The sequence below is a fragment of the Erpetoichthys calabaricus genome, chromosome 6 (genome assembly GCF_900747795.2).
Source record: "Erpetoichthys calabaricus chromosome 6, fErpCal1.3, whole genome shotgun sequence".
Taxonomy (NCBI): Eukaryota; Metazoa; Chordata; class Cladistia; order Polypteriformes; family Polypteridae; genus Erpetoichthys; species Erpetoichthys calabaricus.
The window spans coordinates 36,843,170-36,858,781 of record NC_041399.2 but is presented as its reverse complement, the minus strand read 5'-3'; the positions used below and the strand labels follow the sequence as shown (position 1 = coordinate 36,858,781).

The 15,612-nt window shown below is 37.8% G+C and overlaps 1 protein-coding gene across 1 annotated transcript in view; it reads left to right on the top strand.

The window, feature by feature from the left end:
* prkdc (protein kinase, DNA-activated, catalytic subunit) overlaps positions 1-15,612 on the top strand; it is a 280,348-nt gene that overhangs the window by 140,140 nt on the left and 124,596 nt on the right. The window contains exons 47-50 of the mRNA XM_051928733.1: positions 179-319; positions 442-561; positions 12,881-13,024; positions 14,749-14,900. Of these exons, the coding sequence (XP_051784693.1) occupies positions 179-319; positions 442-561; positions 12,881-13,024; positions 14,749-14,900 (557 nt within the window). The remainder of the gene's footprint in view (positions 1-178; positions 320-441; positions 562-12,880; positions 13,025-14,748; positions 14,901-15,612) is intronic.

Sequence of the window (15,612 nt, the reverse complement as noted above, 5' to 3'; positions counted from 1 at the left end):
CCAATAATTTATATAATTCTTTTTTTTGGAAATCTTTAATAATTAAAACATGGCTTTGAGCTATACAACATATTGGCATGCAAACAGATAAGCTGTAAAAGTGAAAAACAACAGCAGTGTTCAAGAAGGAATATTTTATTGATTGGATTATTTTTCTCTCCCCTTTTGGTTTACCCAGGTGGAGCGAGCAGAATCCACTGCACAGGGAGATGCTGTGGAACTAGAGATGGATGAGCTGAATGCTCACGAATGCATGGCAACTCTGACAGCACTCATCAGTCACATGCAAAAGAACAACATTACACCGAAAATTGAGGAGGTTATACATAATACTGTTATGTTTGCTTGTAGATTTACATGACAAAGTAAACTTGGCTTAGGTGGACACAGGTGAAGATGTCATGGTTTAACTATCTAAACCTCACTTTATTTCTCTTTCAGGGTACAGCTCCAGCTGATCTTCCAGTGTGGATGAAGTTTCTCAATGTCAAGCTAGGAAATCCTTCTACACCTCTAAATATCCGCCTCTTTATAGCAAAGCTGATAATTAACTCAGAGGAGGTGAGATATACACCTGGTATAGTCTATGATTTAAATATTTCTTTAGCTTTAATATTTTTGTACACCCTCTCTTAGGTATAAAACAATAAGGATGGATTTTCAGTGCCTCATATCATTGTACAATGTAACAGTTGTTCTAGTCTATTTCAAAGGAAGTGCTGTCCCTGTACTTCATTCTGAAATGGAAATGATTAAAGCACTGGATTAGAAACTCTAAAGTCACCATTGGAAAAGCCTTCTATTTCGCTCATAAAAATACAGTAGATTAGAATGTGTAGCAGAGACAATTAGTCTGATACATCATATGTAATGTAATCATCATACATCATATGTAATATATAAGTAGATTTTAAAATCTTTTCTTTAATTATCTTTTCTGATGGTTTTAATGAGTGTCATGTGGGAGCATGCAGTGCTAGGTATATCATAATTTTCCCATCCCTAGAAGTAGGCCCTGGCTATTTTTGGTGATTCCCAAGGCCATTTTTGAGACTGAATTCTTCCACAGTTTCCTGGAGCTTCACTTATAATACTATATGTAGATTTGGGTATAAAAATATGTGCATACCAAAAAAAGCTGGAAAACGTGTATGCTAAAAAATTTTTTAAATCCTGGCATGCACACATTTCTACGCAATTGTCATTTTATGAATCAAAATTGTAAATGTGCCTATTTGAACGCACCTTGAACACCAGCCTGAAACACCCATGTGTAGAGCCTGCAATCAACCACATACGTAAGTGATCACAATGCTGCAGAACTTTGTTGGCTGTTAGAGCAGCCTCTCACCTGATGCACCGAGACACTGCCACCTGCATTCAAGAGTATCTGTCTGTCCTCCACAACTGAGAATGCAGGATCATACACGTCATTACAGCGACTGTGTCCTGTGGGTCAGGGAAATGCGTAAGGCGCCAGTGTCTGAGTAAGTAGTTGCTATCACCTGGCACATGTAATGATCTGATTGCTGTTACAATGAGTAGTACAGGCCATATGAAAAATCGGGCAGTTACCTTACCAACAAGCCAACCACCATGTACACTACAATCGCATCTGTCAAAGCTACTGTACCTCAAAATAAATAAATCACATGTTGACCCTGGCCACTGGGTCACAAAGTTTGTCACTCTTATCTTGGCATCACAGATGACTTTTGTGTTAGTTCATGGTTAACAAAAGCAACTTCTGTTTAACAAAAGCAACTTCATTCTCACCTTATTGCAATATAGGTGTAGTAAAGTGCTTCAATTGCATTCGATGAACTGGACACTGCTGCTATGTACAAAAACATGCTATGTTTGATGTATATGTACCCACACCATGCGAAAAGTAGACATTGTGCCTCACCAATTGGTTAATGGTTGCCAGCACAGTGGGCATGATGGAGTGAAGCTTGGCTATTTTCCTGACCTGTCAACAAGTTCCAAGACAAGTGACAACAGGCAGACGATATGAATGGATCAATATCGAAAAAACGTTCTTCAGTGAAAATATGCAGCATTGGGTCTTTTAAAAAGGAACTTAAATACACTCTGTATGTACATAATCATTATCACTGTTGAGGAGTAATATATCAACCCATAATATAATGGCAGTGCTCAGATATCTATTATTGTACATCAGTAACGGCGCACTGCATGATAACATGCAGTGAATATGCTTGACTTGAGCATTCATAGTTTTCATACTCTTTCTCTGTACGTTTAGCATTTGTTTGCTCAGAGGTCGATATGCTTGCTGCTTTCTGAGCAGCTCTTCATTTCTCCACCCTAGCAGCCCGCTTCTTGTCTTCTTTCAGCATCTGTTCGCATTAAGTCAGTGTTTGTGTTGCAATTACTTAGTATGTTTTCTTTACAACAAGTGATGGCGAAGGTAGGGATGAGAACGGCGCCCATACGCATGCCCTGGCCCTGCTGGCCACTGCCGAGAGTTGATTCTGCAATAAAATAAAATAAAAATAAAAAGAGGAATAACCTTGGAGGTCAATCTTCAGCCTGAAAGCGGATAGTAGACATCACGTAGTATATGTGTACCAAACTTCAGGTCAGTAGATCAAACGGTTTGCGAGCTACAAGTGACATACAATCCTGGACAGACAAACGAACAGCCACGGTAGCGTATTTATATATAAAGTTGCGTGTCACCATTTAGCTGGTTTGACTGCATTTCCCTACTTGATCAAGGAGTTGATTAAGAAATCAAAGCTGCTATAAATATACATGTTCCCCTGTCAAGTTTTCTTTTATAAATCCCGATATTTACATGAGAAATTGTGTACGCACATTTCAAACCTCTTTTTGTGCCTATGCAAGCTTTACAGATCAGGTTCCTGGATCTGTTTTTGGGTTCTGAGTAAACCTTCAGAAGGAGGCTTCTAGGGATAGTTCTTATTACGTGCCTCAACTGGTCTTTGATGTAGTAGATGCTTGCTCTGTTCCCAGATCTGTACCTGTTAAGGAGATGATTATATATTTAGCTGGTGGCAGAGCTTGTGGATATTAGGTAGTCCTGAGTTTGTGTTGTTAAGTGCCCACTATAAGAAATAAACATGATAATCAGGTTTATATCCAAGTTATATTCATAAAATAAAATAAAAATGTTATACCATAAAAATGGTATATACTGTAAGGTCTCTTGTCGCTATAAGTTTGTAAGCACCCAGTGGCTGTGCTGACCACTTAATTGTGGTGTGCCCAGCTATGTGAAACACCCTATTCAGTACTTTCAAGGCAAATAGAGGAAGTTTTGGATGCAGTGTCAGTTTGGGTGACCGGACAAAGGATGAGTGATTTATGAATATTGCTTATTGACAGAGATTTTTAAAATGTTATCACTTGATTGACTTAATGTTATTTTGTAAATAATTCTGAATCAGTGTTGACCACAATTTTGCCTGCAGGCACAGAATTGTTCAAAGATTAACTCAGTTCTAGTAAAATTATATTTTGGTATCATAAAATCAAAGAAATAAGAGCTGCCACAAACAGATATTACGTAAGAAACATTTTGAGTAAAGGATTTGTAGTTGCTTCCTACTGCAGAACTGCTCTGGACAAAGTGTAGTACCTTAGTCACTTGGTCAGATCTGTACCAACTCAGTACTCAGTGTTACGTAATTTTCCCCAAAGTACAGGGCTTTTTTACCAGTCCACTTTTGCCAGCTTGTCTTAATAACATTATGCCTTTTAATCTTCTTTTATGTTTTTTTTTTTTTTTTTTTAACACTCAGTGCAGTACTGGTCTAATGAGAAGGGTGATGTAATATGTATTTCTTTAATGCATCTTTAACATTTTTAAATTGAAAAATAGTTCCATAAGTTCTCAAGACATTTAAATTTGAACAGGAAGACTTCTAGGAAGTTGTCTCTGGTGTCTTTTTTGTGTTTCTTGGTGAAGGGCCATATTATCATGTTTTCAGTTTTAAAATTTGATTAAATTCTTATTTTAGCTAAAAAATACAGTCAGAGGGGAATGTTAAAGAGAAAATCTGCTTTGAATGCTGCAGTAAAGATTTGTAAGCGAAGCATGAATATATAAATGCATATACACTTATGAAATGTGACAGTTCGTGACATGTTCTTAATTTTGATATAGTCCAGTTTAGTCTCCCTCTGTATTTATCTATATGTTAAACCTCTGAAAAAGTCATCTGTGGTAATTCATCTCTTTTCCAAATTACTATAATAAATACTATAATAAAACACAGGCCCTAATTACTCTTTCTTTAGCAAAAAATAACTTTTCTTTTTACTATTACAGAAGATCCAATGCTAGCACTTTGCTTTTTAAATAACATTTCTCTTTGCCATATGCTTCATCATTTATGAAGCTCTTCCATAATTTCTTTTCATATTTCAAGGGTGTACAACTTCCATCCCGGAGGTCTACAGTGGCTGCAGGCTTTCATTTTAACCATTTTCTGATTTAGTGACCTGTTCTTTCTGCTAATTAACTTACTTTGAATTAATTTTAATTGACTTCCTATTTAAGACTCGGGCCTCTGGTTTCTTTTTTTCTTTGATTAGCAGCTGTGCGACCCGGGTCCGAACACCACCAGACTAACACCAGCACTTTATCAACCACAGGTTTATTAAACAAGTTCCACACAGCACACAGTGCCCCTAGCACCAATCACTCTCCACAGGCCTTTCTCTAAATGTTCGTGGGCCGCCTTTCCTCTCCTCACGGGAGCTTCGTCCTGCTCCCTGATTGGAGTGAGGTGGCCCCTTTTATTCCCACCTGGATGTGCTCCAGGTGCCTGATGTCACTCTTCCGGCTGCCCTTGCACCCGGAAGCACTCCGGGCGTCCCTGGGAGGTCCTTCCTCCACTTTCCTAGGTGTGGCGGAAGTGTCGATCTCCCGGGCTCCACGACACTCGGGGAGCTCCCTGGCGGAGACCACGGGCCCCATTGGGCTTGAGGCTCCTTGCTTCTTCCCCGTGGTCCCCTCAACATCCAGGGCAGTTGCCCCCTCGTGGCCCGGGGGACGTATAAGCCACCTCCCGGTCTTTCCAGGTGTCCCGGCTGGGTATGACCCCCAGTCTCCTGTGACACAGCTAAACACAAGTGAGATACAAAATGAGACAAGTCATGACCAGCTAACCTGTGTCCATCATACAATATCTAAAAATAAAAGAAAGGTGAAGGGCTCAAATCCACCAAGCAATTTGATGGTGTTTTTAGAAAAAAGATAACATTTTTGGAAATGTGTGATGTGGCAGAATGAGTGCACCAACAAGCTATGGAATTAAATAACTTGCTTAATTAACAACAAGAATCATCTTTTATTTAAGAAACCAGTTGGAGTTTGAGGTACCAACTTAGCTGGTTAACTTGTTTTTGTTTGAGTCATTTAAGGGAAAAGCATTTCACAGTACTGTGTCTTCAAAAAAAAAAAAAAAGGCAATTAAAATGAAGGGTTATGATGACAATTCACAGCAGGAACTGGTCACTGATTAATATAGTCACAGGAAAGAAAACACACAGACCTCCAGGATTAGAATTGGGTACCTCTGTCATATATGTTATATTCTGAATACAGTCACTCTTAATTTACTTAACAGTTCTAAAAATGGACTCAGAAGGCTGTTTGGTTTTGGCTCTGACACTAACAGAACTCCATATTAAGTCTGTTCTCTTACAGTAAAACACTTCTGCTTCAGCTAAAATAAGACTTTTTGGCAGCTGCAGATTGAAACTAGTGGAAATATTATTCCAAGCTGAAAGGACATATGGTGTTAGTTTTATTCCTCTGTCAGTATGTTAAAGTTAACAATTATCCAGATAAATTCTTGCATTAATTGCCGTATTTTACACAGCATTTTGCATTAAGTGATAGTTTTCCGTATCAGCTGCCCAACCTAGCAGGCACTCAGGTTTGAGCCATATTTTACTGTTCTTATATGTAATTCATTTTTGTCCTGATTAGTTGATGATTGAGTTATGTTTAACACTGCAGAACCACTGTTAGCGTGATGACTTGATCATGATTCAGACTTTATCTTAATCGCTCATGAAATGGCCAAGTCACAGCATGTTAGTGAAAGGAATGCTAAAATACTGAACAGAAACAGACCATGATAATTATGCTATTTATGGGGTAGAATGTATTTTTAAAGGGTTAATTCAGTATGGCTTATATTTTTATTTGCTGTTGACGCCTACACTTTCTATTTTCACTGAGAGTTTGAACAAAGTTTCAGAGGGAAGACAAAGCTTAAGCCTAGTGCAGGATTTGCATTTAGTTTTTATTATAACATATTTGTTGTTCATGGAGGCTTGCAAAAGGACTTAAAGCTTTATGAAATTCTGAGTCACAATATTCATCATTGTGTATGATTGATCAATGAAAATACATTTCGTAGATGCCTTGGCTGAATCTCATATTTTTGCACTTTTTGTCAGATTGCTGATATTAAAACATACAGTACCATACAAGTGTGTTCTCCTTTGAGTTTTTCTGCACTGTTCTTCTGTTATCTTACCTCCTACGGTGTACTATTATAAAACTGGGACTATCATGTGAACCTTCCTGATCCTGAATGGTACCACAATCCCCATATACTGTATGTACAGTACGAGAAACTATAAAATGATCAACATACACTTAATACTTCAGTTAAAAGATTTCAGTCAACTTGTGTGAAAGTGAGACTTAAAATTGTGATATTATTTTCCCTCCTTTTATCCACTATAATAAGTCAAAGACTGAAGGGAACCACTCAGTAGGTGAACAAACGATATAAGACATCACCTACCATGAGCAGGCATAGCCAGCGGATTAAATATTTATCTCCATGGAACAAAAGAAGTCCAATTCATTAGTATTTTAAAATCCCCATTTCTGAATGTATCTTGACTATATAAAACTGTAACACTATACGATTTTGATGAAAGACATAAAGGCAGAATTATCCTTTCTCTTGTAAATCCAACACAAGTACAAATAACTGACATTTCTTGGTGCAATATAGATTTAATTCTAGCTAGTCATGACCCATTATAGCCTGGCATTAACTCTAGGAGTCCTGACTTTGGTATTCTCTGGAAATCTAAGTGAATTCCAAGCTAATCTATCTTGAATGAGTTTGTACCAGTCCATGCATATTTTATTTATTTATTTTGTTTTGTATTGAATTCACCACAGATGTTTGGGTGATCAGAACTGATTCAGTGTAAATTTATATTTGAGTTTGCTTGCTTTCAGTGAGAATGGGAAAGGTACTATATAAATAAAATGTATTATTATTAATTTAAACATTCTATTAAATATATTAATTGTGATTAGGATTGTGGAGACTTGATGCCAAAGTAGGAAACAATGTAAATGTACAGCAGGAATTTGCCCTTCAAAAATCTTTTCCTTGTGGCTTTTGTAATGGTTAGCTTTCTTCACAGTCCATTGTAACATCGATTTTAAAACTTTGCCAAAGATAAATTGTCAGTCTGTTTTAAACCAAGTGAAAATGAGATTAGCAGTTCACATTGAATCAGTTTGTGTGTTGAAGAAAGGGCTATCAGTCTGTGTTTTAATCATTGCTGGTAATCACCATAAATAAGGTTCCCATATAAACAAGATGAACTGTCTTCAGGGTATTTTTTGAGGATTCTTGCATAGTCTAGACAGCATAGAAGGGCATCTCCTCAAATTAAGTAAAATCAAGCCTTTATTCTTACTTTAAGATTTTTTTTAAATACTAGTTGTTACTGCATATGTTACAGTCAAGGTAAGATAAGAGGTTGTCCTTTTTTGCGTTTAATGATTGTGGCCGAAGTTACACTTAAACCCAGTGACACATTACACAACATCTTGTCAGAGGGGATGTCAGAGTTGATGACTGCATTTGCTGATCTTGTTGTCCGAGGGCATGTGATTATGCAACTAGAAATTTGAGGGCATAACTGTGATTTTCCAGCACAGTTTTCACATTTCCAAAGTATCGCAAACTTACCCCTGGTCTCACAATCAATAATGTGCAGTCTTAAACAAATAGTTTCCAGGTGTGGCAAATTCAGCCACAATCTCTTCCTTTTTTTTCTATACTGTCGTGGTACCTAAAACACAAAACATCAGATAGATGAGGCTCTCTTCTGTCTGGAAGGTCCAAAACACCTGCATTTTTTATTTTTATTGAGAAAGGAATATTCTATATACTTTTTTCTCTTTTTTTGTGATCAAGTTTTTATTATTGAAAACTGTACCTTTTTTGTTTTTGGCAAGTTTCAATTTTACTTTAATGTGCCAAGAATGTAGGACTAAATTTCGAGACTGGGCGGTCTCGTGGCCTGGAACCCCTACAGATTTTAGTTTTTTTCTCCAGCCTTCTGGAATTTTTTTTTTTTTTTTTTTTCTGTCCACCCTGGCCATCGGACCTTACTCCTTTTTATGTTAACTAATGTTGTCTTATTTTAATTTCTTATTTTGTCTTTTATTTTTCTTCTCTTCATTATGTAAAGCACTTTGAGCTACTTTTTGTATGAAAATGTGCTATATAAATAAATGTTGTTGTTGTTGTTGAGAAGTAGTTTATTTTGTCAGTTTTTTTGCACTAATCATACTGACAGTTGTTAATGAAAAGAACAAAATAAAATGTTTGAGTCAGACTTAATCTATCCAAATGTCTTTTGCATAATTAAGGTTGTGGTAGCAACAAGCTAGGTAGGTTAGAGCAGATTTGTCTCTTTCTCTTGTTGGTGGGCTGTATTATTTTCAAGTGATTTCAGGCCATCTTTATAATATAATCACTTTCAAGTGTCTAGTCCTGCTCTAGTGTCTTCCCATGGTTGATTTCCCAAATTTCTAGAAGTACTAGGGGGCTTTGCCCCCTGCTCGCTTCGCTCGCCAACCCCCGTGTTTGGTTTTCCGGATACACACTTTTAAGATTTTTTTTCTTTGAATTGCTGCTATTTTGATGATCTACATCATCAGCAATTAATTTTTTTTTTTTACAAAGTAAAAAAGTAAGTAGAGTTCTGCATTGGACTCCTGTCTGTAAAGTCGTGCTATTTTCCTGTCACAGTTCCAAAAGTACATGGGGTTACCAAGGTGATACCCCAGCTTTTGTCTAGGTTTTTGTACAAGGGCTAGACACAACGTTTTTGAGTCCTGGGGTATATGTAGCTTTTTTAATAAGCAGACTGATAAATATATATACATGAACAAAGTAACCAATAAATGCATGTGTGGTAAACTCCGTTTTTGAAATTCTCAAGATTCTTTATTTGTCACATGCATAGTTATACAGGACAACACGCAGTGAAATGCATCCTGATCTGCTTATCAAAAACTGTGCAAAGTTAGACGAATATCAGTTAAATTAACAAAAAGTCATAGATTGAAAGATAACCGTATAGTAGAGCATAATAAACAAGGGGGCTCCGCCCCCTGCTCGCTTTGCTCGCCAACCCCCGGTGTTGGGTAACCCGAAATACATTGATGAATGTATGAGATATATTGGTTCATTCGTTGATAGATTGTGTCATCTGGATCTAACACGTAGATCTGTGCATATTTGCGTTCGTGATTTGGCTCAGGGTGCACTGTTCCAATCCGATGTAATATTTGTCCACATACGCGAAAGCAGTATGGGCCATTGCCAGCTGGTGGCCTGATATTTACCCCGGTAGATGCAAAAGCAAATGAACTATTGTAGGATCCAATGCAGTCCATAAAGTTTTTACTTTCGGGTACAGTGTTAGTTAGAAGCTTTCGGAGATATTCAGGATATTCATCTAAAGGAGGCAGTCTAACCTGACCCCTTTGACAACAACGTGTAAACTCATTAGTTGTATTGCCAGTTGTTTCTTCAGGGAAGTTAAGTGAATGACAATGACAGCAAATGATATTCATTAATCCTAATGAATGTTCATTAATAGTGGACTCATTACAGAATGCGTTGTCAGCTAATTGGCGGAATTGTTTAGTGGCTGTTTGTCGTTCCTTTCTTTGCCGTTTATCTATTGCCTCTGCTGTTTGAGAGGCGCGTTGTAGGCACCTGTGTTCATTAATTGTATTCAGGCGGGCTCATTTCTGTATGTCCGTTAGTTGAAAAGTTTCGTTTTGGAGCCGGAGCCGTGGCCGGGACTCCATTAGTTATCCGTTGTCTACCGTTAGTAATATGGATAATTGCACTTAATACGGAGCATTTTCTGTGGTTGTACTGTTAATAATGCATCACTGTAATGTGATTCACATATGCTATATAGTTTGGATGTGTGAGGATGCCGTACGTTTAATACGGAGAGTTCATTTATTCTTATTACCCAGACCATGCTGTGTAATGTGGATGTTTAGTTCAGAAGCGCGTTGTAGGCGCCTGCGCCTTCCGTACTATCTTTGTGGACCTTTGCTGACCCCGTAGTGTCTTCCGTTTGACTCTGGGGTGCAGTGCAGAATCCTCTTTTCTGTGTGGCGTTAGTTGAGCTATTTCGTTTTTGAGCCGTGACTCCTTCGTTAGTTGAGCTCTTTCGTTTTTGAACCGTGACTCCTTCGTTCGCGGTGGATCAGAATTCGCTTGCAGTTTATGAGACGCGCGCTGTAGGCGCCTGCGCACTATGTCTCCTGCGTCCATCGCCATGTACCTGGGTCCGTGCCTTCCGGTTTACCATTCTCGTTTCGTAATATGGAAAAGTAAAATTATGTGAATAAAGTAGAATTAAGTGTTAAGGTGCAATAGTGTAGTAATTATTGTGCAAAACCAAAGTTAGACTGGTGCATAGTTAAATGAGGCAGTTTGTTTGTTTGTGCTACTGCTTATCTTTATTTTTTTTTTATATTTTCTAATTTTCCTACTTTCATATCCTTTAACTTTCTCCACATGTGTATAGCGCCGTTTTTTTTTTTTTTTTTTTTTTTGAGCCTTTCTAATTTCACTGGTTTCATAATCTCTAACCTGCTCTGCATGTGTTTAGCGCCAACGTTTGTAAGCATCATTATGAAGTTCTACTTTGTCCTTTTATTCATTGTCTTTTAATTCTGAGCCGTACAGTACAATACATAGAACAGAATAAATCCTCAATACAGTATAAAAATAAAAATTCTAGAAGTACAGAGTAGAATTTCACATTAGATGATACTAGGGGGCTCCGCCCCCTGCTCGCTTCGCTTGCCAACCACTGGTGTTGGGTAACCCAAAATACATTGATGTATGTATGAGATGTATTGGAGTGTAAAGATGTAGATGACGAACAAAGGAAGTAAAGAACCCATAGCATGGCACATTAGAAAGATTTATTGTGTTGTGAAGGGTGTTGCGGCTGAACGTACGCTAAAGATATGCCTTTGAATCATTTGCTGTCTTTTTGCTGCTTGCTAGCTGCCTCTTCTGCCTGTTGCATGTCATTGTTTTAAGAGCTCTAAGCACACGATGCTTGCCTGCCAAAAGCAATCCAACAACTGCTAGCTTAGAGGTCTGTTGACTTGTTTTAAATGATGGCTCACTGCCTGGTCTTGCGTGACGTTGCATAAGCAATACTTGTCTTTTATTTCTGGCCATGGGCGTGGTTGAATTCTTTCTTGCAGGATGTATAACACTGCTCGCGTTCGGTTGGGGTAGCTGCTGTCGCAGCTTTCTCTACATGTGTATAGTGCCGGTTTTTTTTTTTTTTTTTGAGCCTTTCTAATTTCACTGGTTTCATAGTCTGTAACCTGCTCTGCATGTGTTTAGTGCCAACGTTTGTAAACGTCTCTATGAAGTTCTACTTTGTCTTTTACTCCCTGTCATTTAATTCTGAGCCGGATTGGATGTGCTTTTTTTTTCAATTCCACTTGTTCCGGGCTGATAATTACTTTCCTTATTTTCTGAATTTGCACCTCGATTATTCTTTTTTGCTCTTTTTTCTGTCCAACGCATTTGAGTCTCTTTTCTCCACGCCCGATTGGACATGCTTTTTTTTTTTCCATTTCACTTGTTCCGGGCTGATCATCACGTTCCTTATTTTCTAAATTTGAACCTAGATTATTGTTTTTCTTTTTAGCATTTTTTTTTCTCCATCGCTTTTGGATCTCTGTTCTCCGCACTTTTCTTTCTTCTTCGTTTAATCGTCAACGTTTTATTTCTACCCTATTCATTTCATTTCTACCGTACTGACCTTATACACTTTATATGCACTGAGAGCCCTGGAGCTGTATGTGCTGCATGACTGCCTTTACACTACTGATTTGTTTTTTTTTTTATATTGCTTGTAAGTAGAGTGTGTCTTGCAAGACTCTCGTTCTATGTTCCCGTGATATGCACCGTGGCAGGTCTCTTTCGTCTCGCGGGTCTTTAAATTATCTTTCGAGAAAGATCACGTATTGTAGACTATCAGGACAGGGGACAGGATTTCTTTTTATAATAGAGAGAAAACTAATGATGAAATTTTGGCAGCTATGTAAATACAATTGATAGCAATCACAAATTCTTTAATGTAATGTATAAAGCAAACTTTTTTACTTTATTTGAAATAATTTTAATTTGTAACTCAAGGCAAAATCTTCACTCTATGTTTATGTTTATATCATGGGCGGTAATTTGAGCTAATATTTGTTATATGTACAAATAGCAGACACTACACTGTGTTAAATTTATTCATTCATTCCAAATCTCAAATATGGCATTCTCATAGTATATCACAGCCTAATAACTGCCAGCAGAGTTCACATTTTAATTATCCCAGTGGGCTACTAATTAAGCTGGAAATCATTTTTTTATTTTTATGCTAGCTTTATGCTGTGCTTTTGTCATGTGCCCATGTTTAGTGACTTTTAAACTTGGCAGACATATTTTACTTATAGATATATATTAAATTTCTATTTCATGAACTGTGTTTTTGCCAACAGGTTTTCCGTCCTTATGCAAGACATTGGCTGGGCCCTCTGTTGCAGCTGGTTGTGTCGGATAAAAATGGTGGTGAAGGAATTCACTACATGGTTGTAGAGATTGTGGTGGTTCTTCTCTCATGGACAAGTGTGGCATCCCCAAAGGTATAGCAGAATCTAATTATCACTTGTTATCTATTAATCCATTTTTCAATTCATTTAGTTCAGGCCTACAGGGAGACAATGCCTAACCGGACAGCACTCGGGTTACTCGCCCTCATAGTGGGCTAATTTTGAAGATGGTGAGCTCTTCATTCCCGTGTCCGTGCCAGAGGGATTCACTTCTTTTTTTCTCAGAATCTTTTGATTGTAGTGCAGCTCTAAAGACACAAGTCACATCATGCAACATCTTGTTGGCTATATCAGACTTAAGGACAGACCATCTTAATTTAAATGACTGGCCATGTCACATTTAGCAGTCACAGACCAAACTCTCAGTACAGTCTTATTTGCACCATTTTCTAACGGCCAATAGTGTTCTGCCTGACAAAGCCTATGCTGTACAATTGGTTTACAAGTATGGCAGGTTCAGCAAAAATCTTGGCTCATATGTGCTAAAATCCATTTGTTGTCAAAATATTGTAGCACTAAATAACATGAGACAGGGAGTACGCACACCTCCAAATTCAAAATCTGCTGAGAAGCTTCCATTCACTGGCCCATTACATAACTTTTTGGTCTACTTGTAAGAATATGTGAATAATTGTGGCATATTTATGTTTGGTTATTGGCTTTGAGTAATGGTGGAAGGTATTTTCTGCAAAAAAGGAAATGAAAATTAAAATCATAAATTGAAAATACAATCTATCTTTTGCAATTTCATTTTCAAAATCTACACAGAAGAATGCACACAGAAACCAAACAATAAGCAGAACTGATGAAAATACATAATTATAGAAAATTATGATAAACATAACATTAACATAAATTACGGTAACAAAAAGAACATAAAAATTAATCTAAACATAGTGAAACTGTCAGACATAACAGTTTATGTTTTGTACATTGGCAAGACATCTGATAATGTTATTTATAAAGTCTATAATTTGGTCAAATGGGGCTTTAGCTGAAAGGTCAATCAGCATGGTACAGTATGCCATTTTGTAAGTGTTGTAAGCGATGAAGCGTTTGTCCACCTCTTGAACCCTCAGGTACCACTCTTCAGACCAGGTGAAAGTATAATAATAATTCTTTTTATTATACAATAGTGCACCAAGCACTCTCCTCCCCACACTCATAAACACCAATAACTCTATTCAATAAACAATCCTCCTCTCCCAGACACTTAGCCCACCTTCCTCCCAGCTCAGCTCAAATGTCTGGGCTTACCCAGAGTCCTTTTATAGCCCCTGACCCGGAAATGGTTCCAAGCCAAACCCACAAGTCCATTTTCCTTCCGGGTCAGGGCAAACAGTCCTCTTCTTTATCCCGGGAGCACGTCACTTCCTCCAGTCACGTGACTGATACGCACTCACGGGTTATAGGGCATGCCAGAGCCCACTAGCCCCCCTACAGCGACTCCTGGCGGCCCCCAAGGTATCCAGCAGGGCTGTGTCACAACACTACAAAGTCCATGAGGCCCTGCTGGAACTCGGGGCACAAATATGCTGTTCGGAGGGCTCCTCCTAGCGGCCTGGAGGTGGCGACCGGAGTCCATAGCCGGTCGTCTGTCACAGTGTATTTCAACAACCTGACTTAAATGGTTTGTTTTTCACTTTTTGTTTATTATTTTGTATTGACTTTGCCACCTATTTCATCTATCCCATAATGTATGTAATCAGTGTATACCCATAATTGAGTGAATCATTTTGTTTTCTTGTTTTCTTCAGGGAAATATCAAGGATGAAGTATTAGCAAATCGACTCTTAGAATTTTTAATGAAGAATGCATTTCATAAGAAAAGAGCCGTCTATAGGCACAATTTGGAGATTATTAAGACAGTGGTGGAATGCTGGAAAGACAGCCTAGAGATTCCTTATAGGTGAATAGCACATTATTGTTTGCTTTTTGATATGTTCTTGAGAAAAGTGCCTGGATTGGAGAAGTCTTTAAATCATTAAGAGCTGACTGCCAGATTTCAGAATTTTCATCGTGTTTTTTTTTTTCCTTTTTAGAAAACTGTGTTCATATTCCAACTTTTAGAAATCCCTGGTGTTACCTCAAGCTGCGCATTTGCTTGGGAAAGTTGCTGTGTGTATAATTATCTCCAGAATTAGGTTCTGCTTTTTCCTCTTCTGAGCTACGTCATTGGATCAATAGTTCCAACCCCTGCCAGTAGTAAACTGCTTCTTTCAAAATAGCTTATAGCTGTAAATGTTATTTTTTTTTATACTTTTATTGATAATTAATATTTAAATTTATATGGAGCATTGGAGAGAAAACTTCCTGAAATCAGACATTACTTAGTTTAGTCGAGGCTGAACTGCGTACAATGCTGACTGACTGCTCTAAATTGCTCTGGTGCGTGTCTGTGTTTTTTGCACGCTGTGGGTCAATCAAAAGCACATTCTTTTCATTTGCACTTTGCTTATGTGATATGTTGTGGATTCCCACTATCCAAAGATTATGTATAGCTTATTTACAACTTTTTCATTTTTATAATGTTTTTAAAGCAGCCTAAATTAGTGATATTTATCTGGAGACATCTGCATCTTGTTCTAATCACTTCTATTTCTTTGCTGTGTTTTTGGTTG